General features: G+C 39.1%; 1 protein-coding gene across 5 annotated transcripts in view; it reads left to right on the forward strand.

Moving 5' to 3' along the window:
- The window catches only part of LRRC8C (leucine rich repeat containing 8 VRAC subunit C), an 88,269-nt gene extending 69,058 nt beyond the window's left edge, over positions 1–19,211 (forward strand). For 4 of the 5 annotated variants that reach the window (XM_036348718.1, XM_036348720.1, XM_036348719.1 and 1 more), the window contains one exon: positions 12,711–19,211. In XM_036348718.1, coding sequence (XP_036204611.1) covers positions 12,711–14,984 — 2,274 coding nt within the window. In that variant the 3' untranslated portion in view covers positions 14,985–19,211. Of the gene's footprint in view, positions 1–1,526; positions 2,112–12,710 lie in introns of those variants that run through there. The other variant, XM_036348722.1, reaches the window with a different exon arrangement.
- The last annotated feature ends 483 nt before the right edge of the window (positions 19,212–19,694 follow it).

A 19,694-nucleotide genomic window follows, 5' to 3' on the forward strand; every position in this document is an offset into this window, starting at 1 on the left:
TAAAACATAAGATAATTGCTGCAGGTGTGTGTGTGTGTGTGTGTGAGAGAGAGAGAGAGAGAGAGAGAGAGAGAGGTCATATTGTAATAACCAGATATTGCAATGGCTGCAAAAGAGGAAGAACAGTTAGAGGTCTACCTGGGGAAATCAATTTTCTCTATATTCTGTATAGGGTGGTTTAAATATATTCGGGGGCTGGGGGAGGGCGCATAATATGGTGTATTACAAAGAATAAAAACTTATTTTTTTAAAAAATCAGACTTGTGAGGTAAGGTAAAATTTAAAAAATGTCCATTTGGAAGTTTCTAGCAAATAAAGACTTTCAATTTCTTTGATGTAATAGCACTTCCTATTTCTAGGAATAAAAGAATAAAAGCTTTTAAATGTACCCAGTGACTTTTCGTCATGTAATAGCAAATTCAAAACATTAGCTTCCCTAAGAAGTAAACTATGCTGAGTGGCAGTGTTAGGGTAAGCTATTTTATAAATTGAGCTGACATCTCCCTACTCAAGGTAAGGTAGTCCTTCAGAGCTGGTGAGATTCTTTGCATTGATATCTAAAACTAAGGGTATGTAACCTTAAGTTCAAATATGTTAGCTTATGTTTTGGGATATTGATATTAACCTTTAAAATGTAGGTGTTAGATATTGGACTCAGAAAACACATAATGCATGATCAAAAAAATTTCCTTCTAGGTTACATTGTGCATGATTATATTGATTAGTCGCTTAATTTTATATTTTTAGAAATTCTGGACTATAAGCCACAAATTTTTTATCTAACAAATACACCATCAACTACATCATCATTTTACCTCGTAAGAGACCTCAGATGCTCACTGGAAATACAAAATCTGGGTTGATTTTTATAATTTTAATTAGATCAAATAAGTTTAAAGAGAAAAGCTAAATTTTTTCTCCAAAACTTCACACAGAAAACATGGAGATATTACAATCATATTAGAGTTCAAGTGGCTGGGGCTCTCTGATATGATTGTAAGTAAAACACATGAATTTTTCCTGAGCTTCAGTTTTATTAAGTGAGCAGGATAGGCATTTCCGTTTCACAGATTGGTTGTGAAAAATAGGATGGCAAAGTATGACTTTTAGTCTCTTTAACTATATACACTTCAAATGTCTTGTCCTCGTTTGGGGCATTTCCAGTATAGTCGTCATTGTGATTAGTTGGCAAACAGAGTGAGAGAAGTCTAAGATCAAGGACCAGATGCCCCAGTTCTTCCTGCCCATCACTCCCTGCTTCCTTCTCTCAGAGGAATTTGTAGGAGCTATATAGACAGAGGACAAGAACATTTAACAACAGCTAAGCTGTGGCCCCAGACTTTGCTATCAATCTTCTGGTGACTCAGCCAGACCAGGTAAGCACTGAAGGCCTATGTGACCTGGACCAGAAGAAGGTCGAGGGCAGCTCAAGAAGCCTCCTCATCCTCCACGCCTTCCCCCCCCCCCCCCCCCCCCCCTCCCACTTGAGAGCAAACAAAGGGGAATCCAGGCAAGGAAGAGTCAGAGGGAGGAGGGGAAAGGGAAGAGACAAGAGAGGAGGAGATTATTGACTGTCCCTAAGGCCAGGAGTAGAGCTTGTCTGAGCTGTTCTTATAGGGTATGATCCACTTCTAAGAGGCAGCTTCAGACCCAACATATCACACCAGCTTCCAGCCTCCAGGAATAAGAGAAATTTCACATTGATGACTCCCAAGAGAAGCTCTGAAGAGAGAGTTCAACAGAGAGCCCCAGCCACTTGAACTCTAAACCTTAAACCCTATCAGCACCAAGGTTCCGTACTTTTCCTTTGACATTACCATCTCTACCAGCCCACTTTCTCCTAGAAAGAAGGAGGAACAAAGAATAGTGTTGAGTTCTAACCAGAGATAAGTCAGGTAAAAGAAACAATCCATAACTGAAGTTCGATCTATTTGCCTGGAATGTGTGGAACCTTTCTTATCCAAATTAATGGTATTCCTGGAGTCCAGAGAGCTTAACTTCCACAAAGCACATAACTGAAAAATGAAACTGTCCTACCATCCAACGCAGCTAAATGACTAAGAATTGTAATGACTCTTGTTTTACCTGCAATCCTTCTATGATGTCACAAGGTACAGCTCCTTCTCTCTCATAAATGATACCATCTATTCCTTCACATAGATTGGACCACAGCCTGGCAGTTGACATCATTCATTGCTGAGCACTATTCAAATTATTCTTTTGATTATTATAGTAAATTTCTAAAATAAATGATCGTTTTTAAAAATATGCTTTCAGTCCAGTTATGTATTGTTGTTGTTGTTATTTGGATTCTTCCGGTGTTTAGAATTCTGTAACTTTGTGCTGTTTGACATTGTGTGTGGATAGTCTGAAGGATTTATGTTTCTGTTTGGACTCTCCCAATTTTTTTTTTTAATCTTCCTCCTACTCACAGATCTGTCAGTGAACTGCAGGGTGTCCCGATTTTAGTCAGTTGAGTACAGAACTAAGAGTTCAGTTCCTGATGATGGATTCAAAAAGAGCTTTTCCTTCATTATCTCAAGAGCATAATTATAAATACTTCAAAATTTTCAAACAACTGAAACAAGTTGTCTCTCATGAATCATAAATTGTATGTTCCTAATGTTTATCTATAGTTCTTGTATATCTACTGAATTTTCTCACATGGTTTTGATTTTGAAATGAGTGCTTTGCACTTAAGTCTTAGATTGCCATGGGTTAGGTAATTCACTAGTCTACTTGGCTTATGGAAAACTGCTATGAAGCAAAATGAAAACAGTTCTGAATTGCATTCACTCCCTCATTTTTGATAATTTTTTTTTCTAATTGCTTTTGTGTCATAGAGCAGCTTTCCTCAAAAAAAAAAAAAAAAAGAAAGCAAATGCAACTAAGATGCAACTACAGAAATGAGAGCATCTTTGATGGCTGGAAAGTCTCGGGCTCTCAAGGGTTTAAAATATTAACATTCAGGTGTGGCTCAGTGGTTGAGCGGCAACTTATGAACTAGGAGGGCATAGTTTAATTCCCTGTCAGGGCACAGGCCCGGGTTGCAGGCTTGATCCCCAGTGAGGGGCATACAGGAGGCAGCCAATCAATGATTCTCTCTCATCATTGATGTTTCTATCTCTCTCTCCTCTCCCTTCCTCTCTGAAATCAATAAAAATATATGTTTATTTTTTAAATTAACATACATAGTATGTATAGTGATCTTTACCCATGGAAAACTCAGTTTTTCTATATTTATAGTGATAGTAGAATTGCCTTTATGGAATTATCAAAATGTAGACATGATCCTAATGTAGATTTGATGGTTTTTCACTTAGGAATAAATGGGTAGTGCCTCCCAAATCTGGCACCGTTTGTGTTTCTTAAATGAGTCAGCACTTCGCTCTGGCTTTAGGAATCACTAGGCTGACATCACTTGCCCATTTGGAGGATGTGTGAAATGAATTGTTTCATCTCAGAGGAAAGTAGCTAGCAGGCGACTAACTCCAGATGTCCCCTGGCATCTGAGTTTATAATGTGTGTACTTGCTATTGTTGTGCTTTGTTTTCCTTTGAGTTGGCGGGGCACAGTGTTCGTTTATTGTATATCTAATTTGTGCCAGTCAATGTCAAGAAGGATGAAGCCTACTTTTAAGGAGTTTAAAGGTCTAGGAAGTAAAATGATAAGAAAAAAACAAGTAATTTTACACTATGTTTTCTTTGGTGCTCTGATAGAGGGAGAATCAGAAGGTAAAAACACTGGTCCAATTTTGTTTAACTATATATTCTTGTTCTGTATAGTAATGACTCAGGAAATTATGGTGTATGTTTTTCGGTGTTTAATTCTTCTACCAGACTAGTGTCATTTACTGGTCCTCAAGCACAGAAATCTCTGACAATGCTTAACCTGAGAAGATGTGCTTCATGTCTGGTTTTTAATCATGTACAGATGAACCCTATAGCAAGTGTACTGTTGTTATACCTTACTACGGAGAGAATGCATAACTTCAGAAATTCAAGTTTTAATCAGCTCAGCCCTCCAATCCCTTAGATATTTTTCTAAGAACATCAACTCCATGCCAGGCTATGATTTTTCTTCTCCTTTTTCTGTTGCTCTTGGAGAAATGAGCAACCAATAAAAACAGCAGCCCTTGGATCTATTAATAAATAAACACTTTCAAATTTGGCAGGTTGCTTAGACCTTTTTTCTCTCTCTTTACTATCTGGATCTAATCTTTGTCCATACACAATGTGTTGCTTCCTGTTGATCATATACGTTTTAAATATCATTAACAAGGAAGAGAACATGTGCACAGTGGGCAGGAAATGACGGGGCCACACCCTTGCAGTTATGCTTTGCCATCTCGACAAGGACCTGGCTGTGCTGGAGAGAGTGAGGCAGTGTCTGTGGTGCCCATGGGTGTGTTTTTGTGCTCCAGTGGCGATGGCCCCCAAGTATTCACGGATTGGATTTGGAGAATAGCAAGACTAAGGAATAAGACACTTACTGGAAATGAAAGCATGCAGATGTTCTCCCCTCTGGAACCATGTTCTCTGCCTTCTCAGTTCCTTTTCTTTCCCACCAAGGTATTTTTTGGACTTAAAATATTTTCAGGACGTAGTTAGCCTTGATACTAAATTTGCATCTTCAGAGTTAATTCTGCACTGATAAGGGTGACTCTCATGCCTCTGGAAGATAGAGGCTTTGTCCTCCAGCACCTCGTTTCTGGGAGAACAAGATTAACTAAGATTGTACATTAACTGATAACTTAGTGACGTAAAAATTAATTCTCTTCCCTTATATCTCCATCCCTTTTGCCAGGAGAAATGGGTCTACCTTAGAAAGGAAGAGCAACAGTCCATCTTCTTTAGCTTTTCCCTTGCTCTTCCTAAGTGCACACCTTTGGTGCTGTCTGTGGAACCCACAAGGTTCTGACCTTACACTTCCCCAGGGACCTGTCCAAGCCCAGGAGCTTTGAGGTCCCAGGGAAGCTGCTCCTATTCCATCAAGCCTTCCCTGCTCACTCCAAGCCTGAGCTTTTACTGTACTTACCACACTATTCACGACGTGTATGTATTGCCTCGTTCGCACTCCTGTTTGACTTTTCATATGGCTATTTATGTTTCTCCAGCGAGATTTTAAGTCAGGGGTCCTCAAACTACGGCCCGTGGGCCACATGCAAATACAAATATTGTATTTGTTCCCGTTTTGTTTTTTTACTTCAAAATAAGATATGTGCAGTGTGCATAGGAATTTGTTCATAGTTTTTTTTTAAACTATAGTCTGGCCCTCCAACGGTCTGAGGGACAGTGAACTGGCCCCGTGTTTAAAAAGTTTGAGGACCCCTGTTCTAAGTGCTTTCAGAATAGTGAACATTGGTTCTGACTCCTTGATTTTCTTGTGGTGCTTCGCAAATAGTAGATATTCACTACGTTTTAGCTGATAAAGGACAGTCTGTCCTTGGTAAGGATGAACAAATCCAGTGGAGTAGGTCTTTGCAATCTGTTTTCTAGGTCATTCTTTGGTCAGCAGGAGATAACTTGGTTTGTTAACAGAATGGGGACAAATCTGGGTGATCAGCTTTAGGGTAGAACCATCAGGAACCAGCTGTATTTGAGTCTATGGAGCAGAGAGGGGGTAAAAGATAAAATAAATCACCTTTATATTGACCAATGGCCCTTTCTGTGGCTCCAGTCTTCCTGTTTTTATCACACTTGCCATAGCAATATGAAAGCACTGCCTAAAGACTAAACCACAATGTGAAGAATACCCCTGGATGACAAGTTAACGTATAATAACACCAGTTGTTTTATCATACGCAGCAAATTGTCTCACTTCTTTCAGTGATAATATAGTCATAATTATGATTTCAAGTCTAAACTGGGGAAATAGTTGTTGGGGGATTGTTCATAGAAAAATAGTAATGGACTTAATTGTTGAAGTTGTAGGAAGATAAGTGCTTCATCTGCTGCTAGTGGGAGATGTGTAAAGACATTCGGCCTCTTTTTCGTGGGGAGGGGAATTTGGCATTACAGGGTTTGCCCTGTTTGGCGCTACCCAAAGAATGCAGAATGCTGATTTTCCATGTGAGTCTGGACACTAATTTTTATTGAAAACACCCACACCCACACTGTGTCTTCTGGAGAAGAAGATAAAGCAAGTCTTATACTTCAAAATACTCCCTCTGTTCAATGACTCTAGCCATGATAGATAAAGTATAGAGAGATAACAAAAATTCAGACATGGACTCAAAAGCAAGATACGCATTTCTGTCGAGTACAAATGAAAGCCTGAGTGGGGCTAAACAACTGCTGGGCTCTCGTCCAAAAGGAGGTAGTAGCAGCCAGGGCCTTAGCTCCTGCCAGTAAAGGGAACTAAAAATGCACGGGCCTGATAAGAGCCTGGAGCCTGGTCACTGTTGGAAGCCAGCGGCCCCCATTCCCAAAAGGAAGCTGAGAAGAATGGCGATTGACTGGATGCTGGATCTGGTGCCTCAGAGGAAGCTGTGCATCGGGGTGCCTCCCAACCAGGAACTGAGTCAGCCTGCCACGGGCTTCGGGAATGGATTCGTGAGATCCTGACATTACGGTGGAACATCAAAATACCATGAGAAGACCTACTGGTGGATTCGGGGCCTGGGGGTTGGGTGCAGGAAACCACAAAAGAGCATGTGAGAGGTGGTGGAAAACAGTTTTCTTCTCAGAACAAGCCTAACGCCCAGAACACATGAAGGAAACGATGCTAGGAAAGGCTCTCAGCAAAATTAGCAGTTGAAACATTGATTCCCGGAGGGTTGGGGTGCAGGAGCGGGGGGGGGGGGGGGGAGTAAGAGATCGACCGAAGGACTTGTATGCATGCATATAAGCATAACCAATGGACATAAGACACTGGGGAGTAGGAGACATATGTAATACTCTTTGCAATACTTTAAGCAATAAAACAATTAAAATAAATAAATAAAATAAAATAACCTCTGTTACCTATGAAAAAAAAAAAGAAACATTGATTCCCTTACAATGAAACTAAGCTTTGAAACAAACAATGAAGTTAAAATAGGTATATTTACAATGGCTAAAAGGATGAAGACATAACATAAAAAAGGAGGCAGATAAGACATAAGAGCAAATGGATATAAAAAAAAGTTAAAAATCTTGGAAATAAAAAAGTCACCGAATTTAAAAATATCAGCAGGTGGAAAAACTAAATTGCGCTTAGTTGCTGAAAGAAGTGATGAATCGGATAAGAGTTCTGAGCTCCCTCCTTCCACTCTCTCTAAAAATCAATGGGAAAAAATATCCTCAGGAGGGGATTAACAAAAAATAAATAAGAATGCACTCTTTATCAAATCAAAATATATATTTGAGTTTTAAAACATGTACAAATTCTTGTAACCACCACCACAAAAATGCTACAAAAGAATCTCAACACCACAAGGAATTCCCTGGTGCTGAGCCTTTGCAGTGAACCTCTGGCAACCGCTGATCTGGTTTCGGTTCTACTTTATAGAATGTCATGTAAAATCAGACAGCATGTAATTTTTTGAGACTGGTACTTCTTTCAGTAGAAAAATTGCCTAAATGCACATCATCATGGGAATGTGATTAATAAATTACGTAGTGCCTCCACGCTGTGATTCTGTGGCCCTTAGAATGAATTAGATCCCTGTGTGCCAGTGTGTTAAGGTCTCCAAGACATGCTGTGAGAATGGAAAACTCCAGGTGCAGGAATACACATAATGAGGTCCCATGTGTTTATATATCATACAGATGTGAATGCACAGGTTTAGATCTGGAAGAGCATGCAACAGACTCATCAGGGTTTACTCAGAATCAGCTTGGGCATGTGGAAAGGTGAAGAGAGGACTCTGCCTTTTGTTAAAAGTGTTTTTTAAGAAAAATAGATTTATGAGAGCAAAAAAAAATATTTAAGCATAACTTAATAAATATCCAAAATCTATGTGAGGAAAGTAATAAAACACTCCCGAAAAACACAAAATTAGATGTGAACAAATGGAAACCCACACCATGGAGAGGAATAATCAACACCATAAAGATGTTATTCATAAATTAATTTATAAATGTAGTCTAATCTCAATAAAAATAACATCAATGAGGTGTTGTTGTTTTTTCTGTATCTAGAGAAGTTGATTATAAAGATCATTGTGATAGACTAGCCTGAATTTGAGCACTTATCACACTAATTGCAGATGTGGTTGTCTCTCTCCTGTGCTTGACCTTGAGGGCTAATCTTTCTTGGTATCCCTAACATAATAGCTGACCTATAGCAGATCCTCCAAAATGGTTAACTTTTCCTGAGGGCGCCACTCAGGACTACTCAGTATTTATGTTCTACATGGTCCTACACCACTCCCATTCGTGTCATTTATATCTCTGGCAGCTCATAACTAAGCTTGGTCCTTATGTTGCTCTATCTTTGTTATTTCAAGCTGTTGTACTGAAGCTAAGTGGTTTTGTTTTGTTTTTGTCTTGTTTTGTTTTAACTTCAGCCCTCTGGTTTCTCATTCATGCAAATATGGTACTTTTTCAACTTGTTATCCTGCAGGGTTCTGCTTTCATTGCAGTGCTTTTCTGGAAACTGCCTAAATTAAGATCTTACTCTTTTCCATTGTAATGGTGTATGATTCTAACAAAGGACTGAGAATCAAATAACAGTCATCAAAAGTATATCATACAGTCAAAGATTATGAACATTCATGATTTAAAATTGTGAAAATTACTATTAAAAGGCCCTAATATTTTATTGTCTATGCAAGATAATTCTGTATGAAATAAAGTTTGCACAAGCGCCACTTAAAATGAATCTCCTGCGCGGCCGGTGTGGCTCAGTGGTTGAGAGTCGACCCTGGAACCAAGAGGTTATGGTTCAATTCCTGGTCAGGGCACATGCCCAAGTTGCAGGCTTGATCCCCAGGGTGGGGTATGCAGGAGGCAGCCAATCGGTGATGTTTCTCTCTCATCTGTGTTTCTATCTCTCTATCCTTTTCCCTTCTTCTCTCTCTAAAAATCAATAAAAACATTTTTTTAAAACCCTTAAAAAATGCATCTCCTTGCTGGTGTAAAATTTACAATTACAATTTTAAATATTTGAGTTCTTTTCCTAGAACTGAGCAGCATTTCAGGGCATGGTTTCAATGGGTTGTTTCCTTCTTTAAGGAAACTTGAATTTTTACCCTATTTTTCTTGAAAACCTCTCCCTATAAAAAACAAAAACGAAATTTAGTTTATTTAATTTACCTTGATCTCCTAGTTCATGGGTTGACGCTCAACTACTGAGCCACACCAGCTGGTCCTTTTTTTCTTTTTTTCAAGAATCCTGTCTAACTTATTCTTTTATCTTCCTTCTCCTTACTATACTTTTGAAAATACTGATCCTTCTCCCAGTTCTTCTCCAAGTTGTAGTGTTCAGAAATACAGTTTCCATTAAACATGGAGGATAACTGGAACACTTCCTCTCTTTTTAAATTATGTTATTGTTTAAATCTCCACACTCTTTACTAGTGAGCTCCATTAACTGCCTTGTTCCTTTTCATAGTTTTGGTTTAGACAGCTTGCCATCGCCTTCCTTGTGAAGTCTACTCTGAGCTGTGTCTCTGCTGGAGTCTTCTTAGCATATTTTCTCTTAGCAGCACAAGCAGTTATTGTTCTTTGTGACTCAAGTCTAGTATTTTTTTCTACTCTGTGCTCAGTTCTCAGAATTTAACGGCTTCTGGAAAATAGGCCACTGTCTTTACCTTTCTGGGATTTAAGTAGGCACATTTTAAAATTTATATCTTTGTGAAGATTGAAAGAGAAATAGATGCCAAAGGCTGAGAGGAGTTTCTGGAGACCATCTATGTATTAATTACCCTCCTACCCTGGGCCGTTCTCTATAAAGGCATCCTAGCAGAAGCTTGGTGAGTTGGTGAGACTGTGTGGAGTGGTGGAAGGACAGTAGGTTGTGGAAAAGATGGGTTCAAATTCCTGCTTTATCATTTTCTAGCTATGTGAACTTGGGCAAGTATGTTACCTTGGTCGATTTCTTTTGTAGAATGGGGAGAATATGACCTGCCTCCCTAGCATGGCAGAGGCACTGATCAGGTGCCTTTGTTCAGAATAAATAAAAGGACCCCCTACTATGTGGCCATAGCCAAGCGAGGTGCCCCTTAGCTGGGCACCTTGGTGCAGTGCATAACCTGAAACCTACCCAACCACGGTGCAGAGGTCTATCACCTTCCATCATTAGGAGCGAGCCTGGGGAAGGGCTGGGCAGGGGGACAGAAATGGGGCTGCCTGGTTGCTTGGCAGGGATTTAGCACCTTAGGAAGGTGCCTGCCTTTTTACCTTCTAACTGCTTTCACACCAGTTTTCATCACACCACTAGCGATGTCATATTAGCATGTTAGCGTAAAGGTGTCACTCTTAGAGAAGGTGCTCAGGGAAGCAATCCCTTTTCCCTGCTGGTCTCAGGCCCCCACCTTCTGCCTCCTCCACAGACTGTTGAAGTCCTTCTGAGACCACGAATAGGAAAACATTCAGAACATAACACAAACACTGACTTTCTTACTCGTTCTCTTTTGTATTCCTCCAAGGTAGTCTGGCATTTGTTTAGGCTTTCTCCTACTGTTTTCAGTTCCTGGGATTCCATAGTATAGTGCTTGACCCCAAGATAAATGAAGGACGCTCCACTTAGATATCAGATAAAAATTAAAAGTTTTACTTATATTTACCTTAAAGGGAAAAGAACTAAGCTTTTCTATTATTTGACATAGAGATTGACAGTACTTTATGGATATACTTATGAATACACATAGGTATACTGAATGGGCATGCTCAACATTTTTTCTCTAGCATGGGTAAGTGATAATATTCTATGAAGACCACTGTTCAGTTCTCACACCTCTGTAGCCACTGAATCCCTGAATGCAATTACGTTTGTTATTCTTCTTTTGATTTATATAAGTATTGGCCCCCTGGTTTACATTCTAGGACAGAGCTTTTATAAATCCTGTGGTGAAACTTGCCCTCCCCCACTTCCTCTAACCTCTCTTTTTACATTGTTATCTGCTTAGGATATGGGAAAATTTAAGCTTTTCCCCCAAAACAGGAATAACTCATATAAGGTAATTTTTAAATTACTATCAGGTTGGGATCCTTTTGGTTTAATCCTAGAAATTCAGTAAAATAAAACAAGAATGTTGACTCTGGGTCCTGGTGGGCTGGGCTAGATGACATGAGCAAGTGACGTAACCTCTCTGTGTTTTGGTCTCCTCATCTGTGAAATGGGAATAATAGGAGTGCCTGCCTCATCAGGTTAAGGTGACAATTAAAAGAATTAATACCCATGGCATTTTTAAAATAAGTCAGTTGCATGTTAAATACAACATAAGCTTGCTGCTGCATTACTATAATAACCATCCTTTTCTTCATTTCTAGAAGAGATGTGGTCCACACACAGACCTATGGCAACTCTGAATTGGAAGGACTAGTGTCAGTTCTGGGTTCATTCACTTTCTCAGCAAATGTAGGCTGGTGGTCTTCTGTGTACCAGGCATTCTACTCTGTTGGCTGCTCCACCTCATTGTCAGACCTTGTAATTCTGTCTGGTGGGCTGTATCTCCCATGTCACCAGTTTGTGGCCTTAACAGTCCGCTTTGCAGTGGATTCAGTTTCTACTTCTCTAGTAAATATAAAGGACTTAGCTGTTGCCAAATTACTAAACATTTGCTGTTGCAGAATTACTGAACACTATGGATTTCTAGTCATTTGATATTTTAAGGTTCAAGGAGACTTTCCCTGCATTATTAATTCCACATATTATTGCTGTCAATTCCTTGGTTATTACTCCTCTGAACTGTTTGCTTATTGTTCACCGAGTCCCAGTTCCGTGTGTTTCTCTCTGGGGGTGACTCCTCCAGATCGATTCAAGCTGTATTCTGCCTCATACTACCTAATCTTCTCAAAGGATACATTCTCTCTTACCCAAATTGCAATCTTATGAGACTGCTAGACATTCTTATGCTGGCTTAATTTTTTTTTCAACAAATTGCAGTATTTATAGAAGGAGAGAAGTTCTCAATGTAATACTTTGAAAAGCGAGCAAGATTAAACATACTTGTTTCACTCTTGAACACCTGTGTATTCTTTCCCCTCTCTCTGAAGATACGGTTTTTATAAAAGCTTGGGAAATTCCCATCCTATTAGAACCATTCACTTTCATCTGTGCATGTCGTCCAGGGTATGGCTAGAAGGAGAAGAGGAAATTGTAAAGACAGGCATTTCTTCCATATTTTCTCCTTTCAATCCTTTCACTTCTCATACACAAGTGAATCTAAATCTTGGGAGCCATCCAGCTCAAGACTGAGCCTGATAAAGGGATGTACTTCCCAGACCAATGACTGGTTCTCCCAGGCCCCAGCGAGAGAGAGAAAATGCAACATTTTAAAAATACATGACAGTTATTTAAAGATTTATTTTGTTATGAATCTTTCTGTGTCAACAAAACTGCCGTGTTTTATGTCATAACTTAGACGTGATTAACAAAGTCATAAATTTTCATTTTTCCAACATGCGGGTTAAGAATAAAACATTGTGCAGGAATTGAACATTGTATTCTCCAGACAAAGGAAATGGACATTTATTGGATGTTATTGCTGCTTTCTTTGCACTAATGACATTATGAAAGCTCTTTGAATAATATAATTTGAAAATATTATTTCTGTTTTTCAGGTCATGCAAGACAAGATCATTTGCCTTCCGAAAAGAGTTCAGCCGTCTGAGAACCACTCTTCCGTTCTGAATGTCTCTCAAGCAGTTGCCGGAACCACCCCACTGCCTCCACCTAACCCATCTTCGACTAACCCGGTCACTGTGGAAATGAAAGGCCTGAAGACAGATCTGGACCTTCAGCAGTACAGCTTTATAAACCAGATGTGCTATGAGCGAGCCCTCCACTGGTATGCCAAGTACTTCCCTTACCTTGTCCTCATCCACACCCTGATCTTCATGCTGTGCAGCAACTTTTGGTTCAAGTTCCCTGGTTCCAGCTCCAAAATAGAACATTTCATCTCCATCCTGGGGAAGTGTTTTGACTCTCCCTGGACCACACGGGCTTTATCGGAAGTGTCCGGGGAGGACTCAGAAGAGAAGGACAACAGGAAGAACAACATGAGCAGGTCCAACACCACCCAGTCTGGTCCAGAAGGCACCCTGGTCAACTCTCAGTCATTAAAGTCAATTCCTGAGAAGTTTGTGGTTGACAAATCCACTGCAGGGGCTCTGGATAAGAAGGAAGGGGAGCAAGCGAAGGCCTTATTTGAGAAGGTGAAGAAGTTCAGGCTGCATGTAGAAGAAGGTGATATACTATATGCTATGTATGTTCGCCAGACTGTACTTAAGGTTATAAAATTCCTAATCATCATTGCATACAACAGCGCCCTGGTTTCCAAGGTCCAGTTTACAGTGGACTGTAATGTTGACATCCAGGACATGACTGGGTATAAGAACTTTTCTTGCAATCATACCATGGCACACTTGTTCTCAAAACTCTCCTTTTGCTACCTGTGCTTCGTAAGCATCTACGGGCTGACGTGCCTTTACACCTTATACTGGCTGTTCTACCGCTCTCTGAAGGAATACTCTTTTGAGTATGTCCGGCAGGAGACTGGAATCGATGATATTCCAGACGTGAAAAATGACTTTGCTTTTATGCTTCATATGATAGATCAGTATGACCCTCTGTATTCCAAGCGATTTGCAGTGTTCCTGTCTGAAGTGAGTGAAAACAAATTAAAGCAGCTGAACTTAAATAACGAGTGGACTCCCGACAAGCTGAGGCAGAAGCTACAGACGAATGCCCACAACCGCCTGGAATTGCCTCTCATCATGCTCTCTGGCCTTCCAGACACTGTGTTTGAAATTACAGAGTTGCAGTCGCTAAAGCTTGAGATCATTAAGAACGTGATGATACCAGCCACCGTTGCGCAGCTAGACAATCTCCAAGAGCTCTCTCTCCACCAGTGCTCGGTCAAAATCCACAGCGCGGCGCTCTCCTTCCTGAAGGAAAACCTCAAGGTCCTGAGCGTCAAGTTTGATGACATGAGGGAGCTGCCCCCCTGGATGTATGGACTCCGGAATCTGGAAGAGCTCTACCTGGTTGGCTCTCTAAGTCACGATATTTCCAAAAACGTCGCCCTGGAGTCTTTGAGGGACCTCAAAAGCCTTAAAATCCTCTCTATCAAAAGCAACCTTTCCAAGATCCCCCAGGCAGTGGTTGATGTGTCCAGCCATCTCCAGAAGATGTGCATACACAACGATGGCACCAAGCTGGTGATGCTCAACAATTTAAAGAAGATGACCAACCTGACCGAGCTGGAGCTGGTGCACTGTGACCTGGAGCGCATTCCTCATGCCGTGTTCAGCCTGCTCAGCCTCCAGGAATTGGACCTCAAGGAGAATAATCTGAAATCTATAGAAGAGATCGTTAGCTTCCAGCACCTGAGGAAGCTGACAGTGTTAAAACTGTGGCATAACAGCATCGCCTATATCCCAGAGCATATAAAGAAACTCACCAGCCTGGAGCGTCTGTCTTTCAGTCACAACAAAATAGAGGTGCTGCCTTCCCACCTCTTCCTATGCAACAAAATCCGATATTTGGACCTGTCCTACAATGACATTCGTTTTATCCCCCCTGAAGTCGGAGTTCTACAAAGTTTACAGTATTTTTCCATCACTTGTAACAAAGTGGAGAACCTTCCAGACGAACTCTACTTCTGCAAGAAACTTAAAACTCTGAAGATTGGGAAAAACAGCCTATCAATACTTTCACCAAAAATTGGAAATTTACAGTTCCTTTCCTACTTAGATCTTAAAGGCAATCACTTTGAAACCCTTCCTCCCGAACTAGGTGACTGTCGAGCTCTGAAGAGAGCTGGTTTAGTTGTGGAAGATGCCCTGTTTGACACTCTGCCTTCTGATGTCCGGGAGCAAATGAAAACAGAATAACTTATTTTTGTTTAAAGTTTGACTGAAACATGCTTCTACCAAATACAGTATAAATAATTAGGTAGTGTTAATGCCTTTCCAGTTTTTCTTTTCACACAAAACAAAATGTACACAAAGATCAAGTCAGGAGTATGTATTTTTTAATAAAAATTTAATTGTATTTTTTCAATATTAATATTTTAAAGTTTTATTTGTCTTGGAACCTAATGTACCTATTATTGTTTTTTACTAACAGAAACTGGTGGTTCCATCTGTTTTTTGTTCTGTTTTTGTTGATGTTGTTGTCGTTGTTTTTCAGTTAATTCTTGTGAAAGGGAAAGCATTTTAAGTTGCATGCTTCTGGGTGTTTTTTTAAATAGATGAAGATATTTTGCCAAGGTCATTGTTAGCTTGTTTACACCTGTACAGTTCCTTGCTCTTTCTGTCATTGTGTGTATACCAAGGAACCTGTGCTAGTTATTTTAATACCAGCTGCCTTCTCCATTGACCAAGTCCTTCATTCTATAAAACACTCTTTTCTGGAGTTTAAATTCGCGTAAGTGCATTGACACAAACTATTATCTTTAAATTCCACCCCCCACACACACCTCCAAGAGATTCCTAGATTACGTTATTTCATATACCTGACAGCTAAAGTTATCCTTAGGCAAGGATTTTTTTAAAGTGAGTGATGACAATAATTTCTCATAGTTGGCATGCTTGAATTCGTCATTTATAATTTAATCAATTTCCATTTTTTACCAACATTTAAAAATATTTAAAAGCTAAATACAGAGGCTCCTCCCATTAATCTCAATATAGCTAAGTAGTACTGGTGAGCAACCTTAGAGAAGCTAGATTTATTTTCATTAAAACAGGTAATTAAATTTAAAAATCATAGAATTAGAAGCCTGGTTTTTTGAGTAATTTAATCATCTTTGATATCTTGATAGGTAGATACATCAGATGGAAAAATATTTCACTACTAAAGCATTCGGTTAAGGAGCTGTTACACGCCAGTCAGGCCCACTGGTTCCTCCGGGCAGTGTGGCAGTGGAATCTATTCAAATTCTTCCTGCTGCACAAAATAATCCACATATTTATATATATAATCAATTCCCCTCAAGTCTGCCCTTGCTGTAACGCTAGTGATTCAAGCACAGGAACCCTGTATGTTCTCTTTGGCTTAAAATAAGTATATCAGGTAGAATGGTTCTGTTACATTTTTCTGAAATTGCTAAGTGGATATCACTTAGCAATTTTGCCTGATGATCAGTAGAGCTTTCATGTCTTTGTACTTAAAAATCCAACATTTTCTAGGTTGTGGGCAAAATTTTTCGCTAACTGTAGAAGTGTTTGGAACAGAAAATGAAAACACTGTTTGTACCCACAATCCAGGACCAGTACTATTGATCATGGAATTCTGTTCTGTTGACCAAATCACCTGGACCATTTGCCAAGCCCTAGTCTCCTCTACGAAAGTTCTGTGGCTTAACAATGAGAGAAAGTAGGAAGATGCTGTGGGGTTTCAAAATGCTGCCTTTAAAATTTGCCCCTTGATCTGGTGACGTTGCTCAGTGCTACTTTGAGTCATATGAAACACAGCCACAGGAACTACTCAGCAGATACATGTGCCTCAGTCGTGTGTTTAATGTACAGCATGGGGTGAAGAATTGGGGAAAGATGCTTTTTATTTACTTAATAATCTAATCCTGTAGGCCAAAGTGCTTCACATTTCTGCTCTATATCCAAGGGTTAGAATGGTTAGAATGATTAATGTAACTGATTTATTTCTACCTGTTATTGAAACAATAGGCTCAAAATAGTAACATGGTTATATTTCTTGTAGGGTAAAGTATTCAATTCCAGAATATTGTTAGGATCCTGATTATGAACAATGTGCTGCTGCACAAAATAATCCACATAATCTCTCATATTAATGTGCTATATTTAGAAACATAGGCCTGTTTTAAACAAACAAAAAACCTGGAAGATTGTCCACAGCTGAGGATGACAAAAATACCCCCTTGAAAGGTAAACTTCAAGAGCTACTGTTATGACACTGGGTGCACTATTTTTCTGTATAAAATTTATGGTTATTTTCTATATCACTCTTCAAAAGGGATCTATTCAGGTTCAAAATCATATTGATGCTAAAGTCTTTATCTGGTGTTAACTCATAATCTCACATGGGTTCATAACTGAAGTAAGTCACTAGTAATTATTTTATCACTTATAACAACTTGCTCAAAATTCCAAAAAAACTTGATTTGCTTTCTTAAAGAGTCCGCAGGCTGACCCTTCACCTAAGTTCTAAATAACATCCAATAAATCAGCATAGTTCCATGACTTTCTGTTTTCACTAAAAAGGAAAATTCATAGATGTTTCTATTAGCTTTTATAAAAATTCAAAATTCTCAAACTCTATCTTGAGTCGAAATTTTCTAACGCTCGCCCATTTTAATATTATAGATTTTTGTTCACATTCTTAAGTAAAAAAGCATTCAAGTATTTAGCCTTTAAAAGAGAAACTCAGGTAACTAATCTGCTCACTTTTCTAAAGTCCTTTAATAGATCCACTTCATATAAAAGGGATGTTTACCTAACCTTTTCCCATATTTTATAAGTGTTCTTGCTAAAAAAAACACACAAAACTTCTATCTATAGGATCCATGGGAAACTGCTTGTATAAATATATAAACACCATATATACTCTAACTCCTTTGGGTGCTTGAAGCCCATAACAGCTACTCTTTTTGGTCTGTTTTAATGGTTAAGTATAGATAGCCTGACTGATGGGCTGGTTGAAACGGAGCGTATTAAGTATATCCCAATGGAACTCGCCTAAGATCACACCTCAGAAAACTAGTTATGTGTTGGGTTTTCATTTCATTTGTTTTTAAGCGCACTTTTAATATAAAGGTTCTTGATACAGTAAAATCTGTTATTTACAATTTTTTATTGTTCACCCACCCTTTTTCCTGCCACACATTCCCCGTATAGCTAATCGTAGTGAGTTCTAACAGTTTACATGGCATCATCCTGCTTTTTCATAACGGTATGGGAAATATGCCTGCTGTCAGTATTTTGTTCATTTAGAGGTGACTCCTTATCTGTCTCTCAAGGCCTTGAGTTACTTGGGATGAGGAAAGTTTAAGTTCCTGCAATATGATCTCTGATATTAAGGAAGAGAAGGCAAAATCTTCACATCTCTTATTGCCGTTTCCCCCAAGAGGAGTTTTGCTATTATTTATTTTTCTCATTCTACTGTAATAAAAGTTCATTTTTAAGTAGTTTATTTTACTCTCTAATTTCATACCTGATTAATAGTAATGACATATTTACTTAAACAGTGGGCATTCATGATCCATCTGTATGCAAACTGTCAGTAGTACTTAGTAATGAATAGACAAATTTCAATATAATTTCAATTTTTTAGAGACTAAATTAAGATTCAGTTCACATTCTCCTATTAATACGGAATGTGATCATGTTATTCATACAGTTCACATTTGGGTAGGAGCTCAATAACTCAGGGTCCGGTTCCCTACTAACCCTAAATTAGCAAAACAACACCGTTGTTAGTGAAGGTGATGTCTCGAAGGTCTAAGCTTTTCTCATCTTCCCTTATCTATTTAGACACATTGTAAGAAAATCTGGACAGTCTCAGCCAGACCTGCCACTGGCTTTTCAGATTTACGCTTCAGTGACATGCTTCTAATACAATTTCAAATTAGGGATCCACTCTTATTTCATGTTCCCAAGCCAGTCACTGACACAGGTAACATCCCTAGGTTCATTTTGGGTAGAAGGAAAAAGGACCTCCTCCCACCCCAAGGAAATTTTTTTTACTTAGAAGACCTTGAAAGGGGGTATATAAATTTGAACTTAATTTCTTGACCATATTAAAAAGTTATGCATGGTTTTTAATGTGACATAAATTTGCTTTCTGCTAATTACCATTCCCCCTCCCACCTGATTCTGTCTCTTTAATGACTATTTTACTAAGTTTGAAATCCAACGCCTTACGTGCTCACTCAGTTTTCCCTCTGCCTCGTGTTTTCTCTCCCTGTCTGTATGTGTTCACATTGTGTCGGATGCTGGCAAAACCTCTAAGACTGACAAGAAAATGCTTGAAATTTGATTTGTCGTTGTGCAAATTCATGGTAAAATGTCTTAATGTTATTTGGCTATGTAGTACGTAGGAACAGAAAATAACTTAAATAAAGTCATTTTTGTAATGTAAAATTGGGATTTGTCCCTTTCTTACTCATTTGAAGAACTCCTGTTTACCTTTGGCATTTCTGTTGTGTTTTTGCATATTCTGTTACTAAGGCTCCCTGTACTCTGCAGGAAATGGGCTGCATACATTCTTTCACTTTGTGTTTAGCCGGTTTCTGCAATTGTGACTAATTATTTCCTTCCTTAATTCACTGTACTGCATCTACCCAAGGTGCCCCTGGAGTTTCATTTGGGTAATTAGTGCCATAATGTGTAATATGCAATTTCTGTACATGTGCCAGATCAGATTGTACAATTGCTGTCCAGCCAGCCCAGCTTTCTGTAAATACTTGGTAAATGACTGTGGTTACTTAAAGGGATCAGAATGGTTCTGCACAGCTAGGAGGACTCCCCTGGTTAACCACATATGCTCCAGGAGTAAGAAAGCCTTTCATAAGAACACTTGTACCACTTATACATAAAAGTTTGTGATTGGTAACTTTTGAAACT

Source organism: Myotis myotis, unplaced genomic scaffold, assembly GCF_014108235.1.
Source record: "Myotis myotis isolate mMyoMyo1 unplaced genomic scaffold, mMyoMyo1.p scaffold_m19_p_2, whole genome shotgun sequence".
Lineage (NCBI taxonomy): Eukaryota > Metazoa > Chordata > Mammalia > Chiroptera > Vespertilionidae > Myotis > Myotis myotis.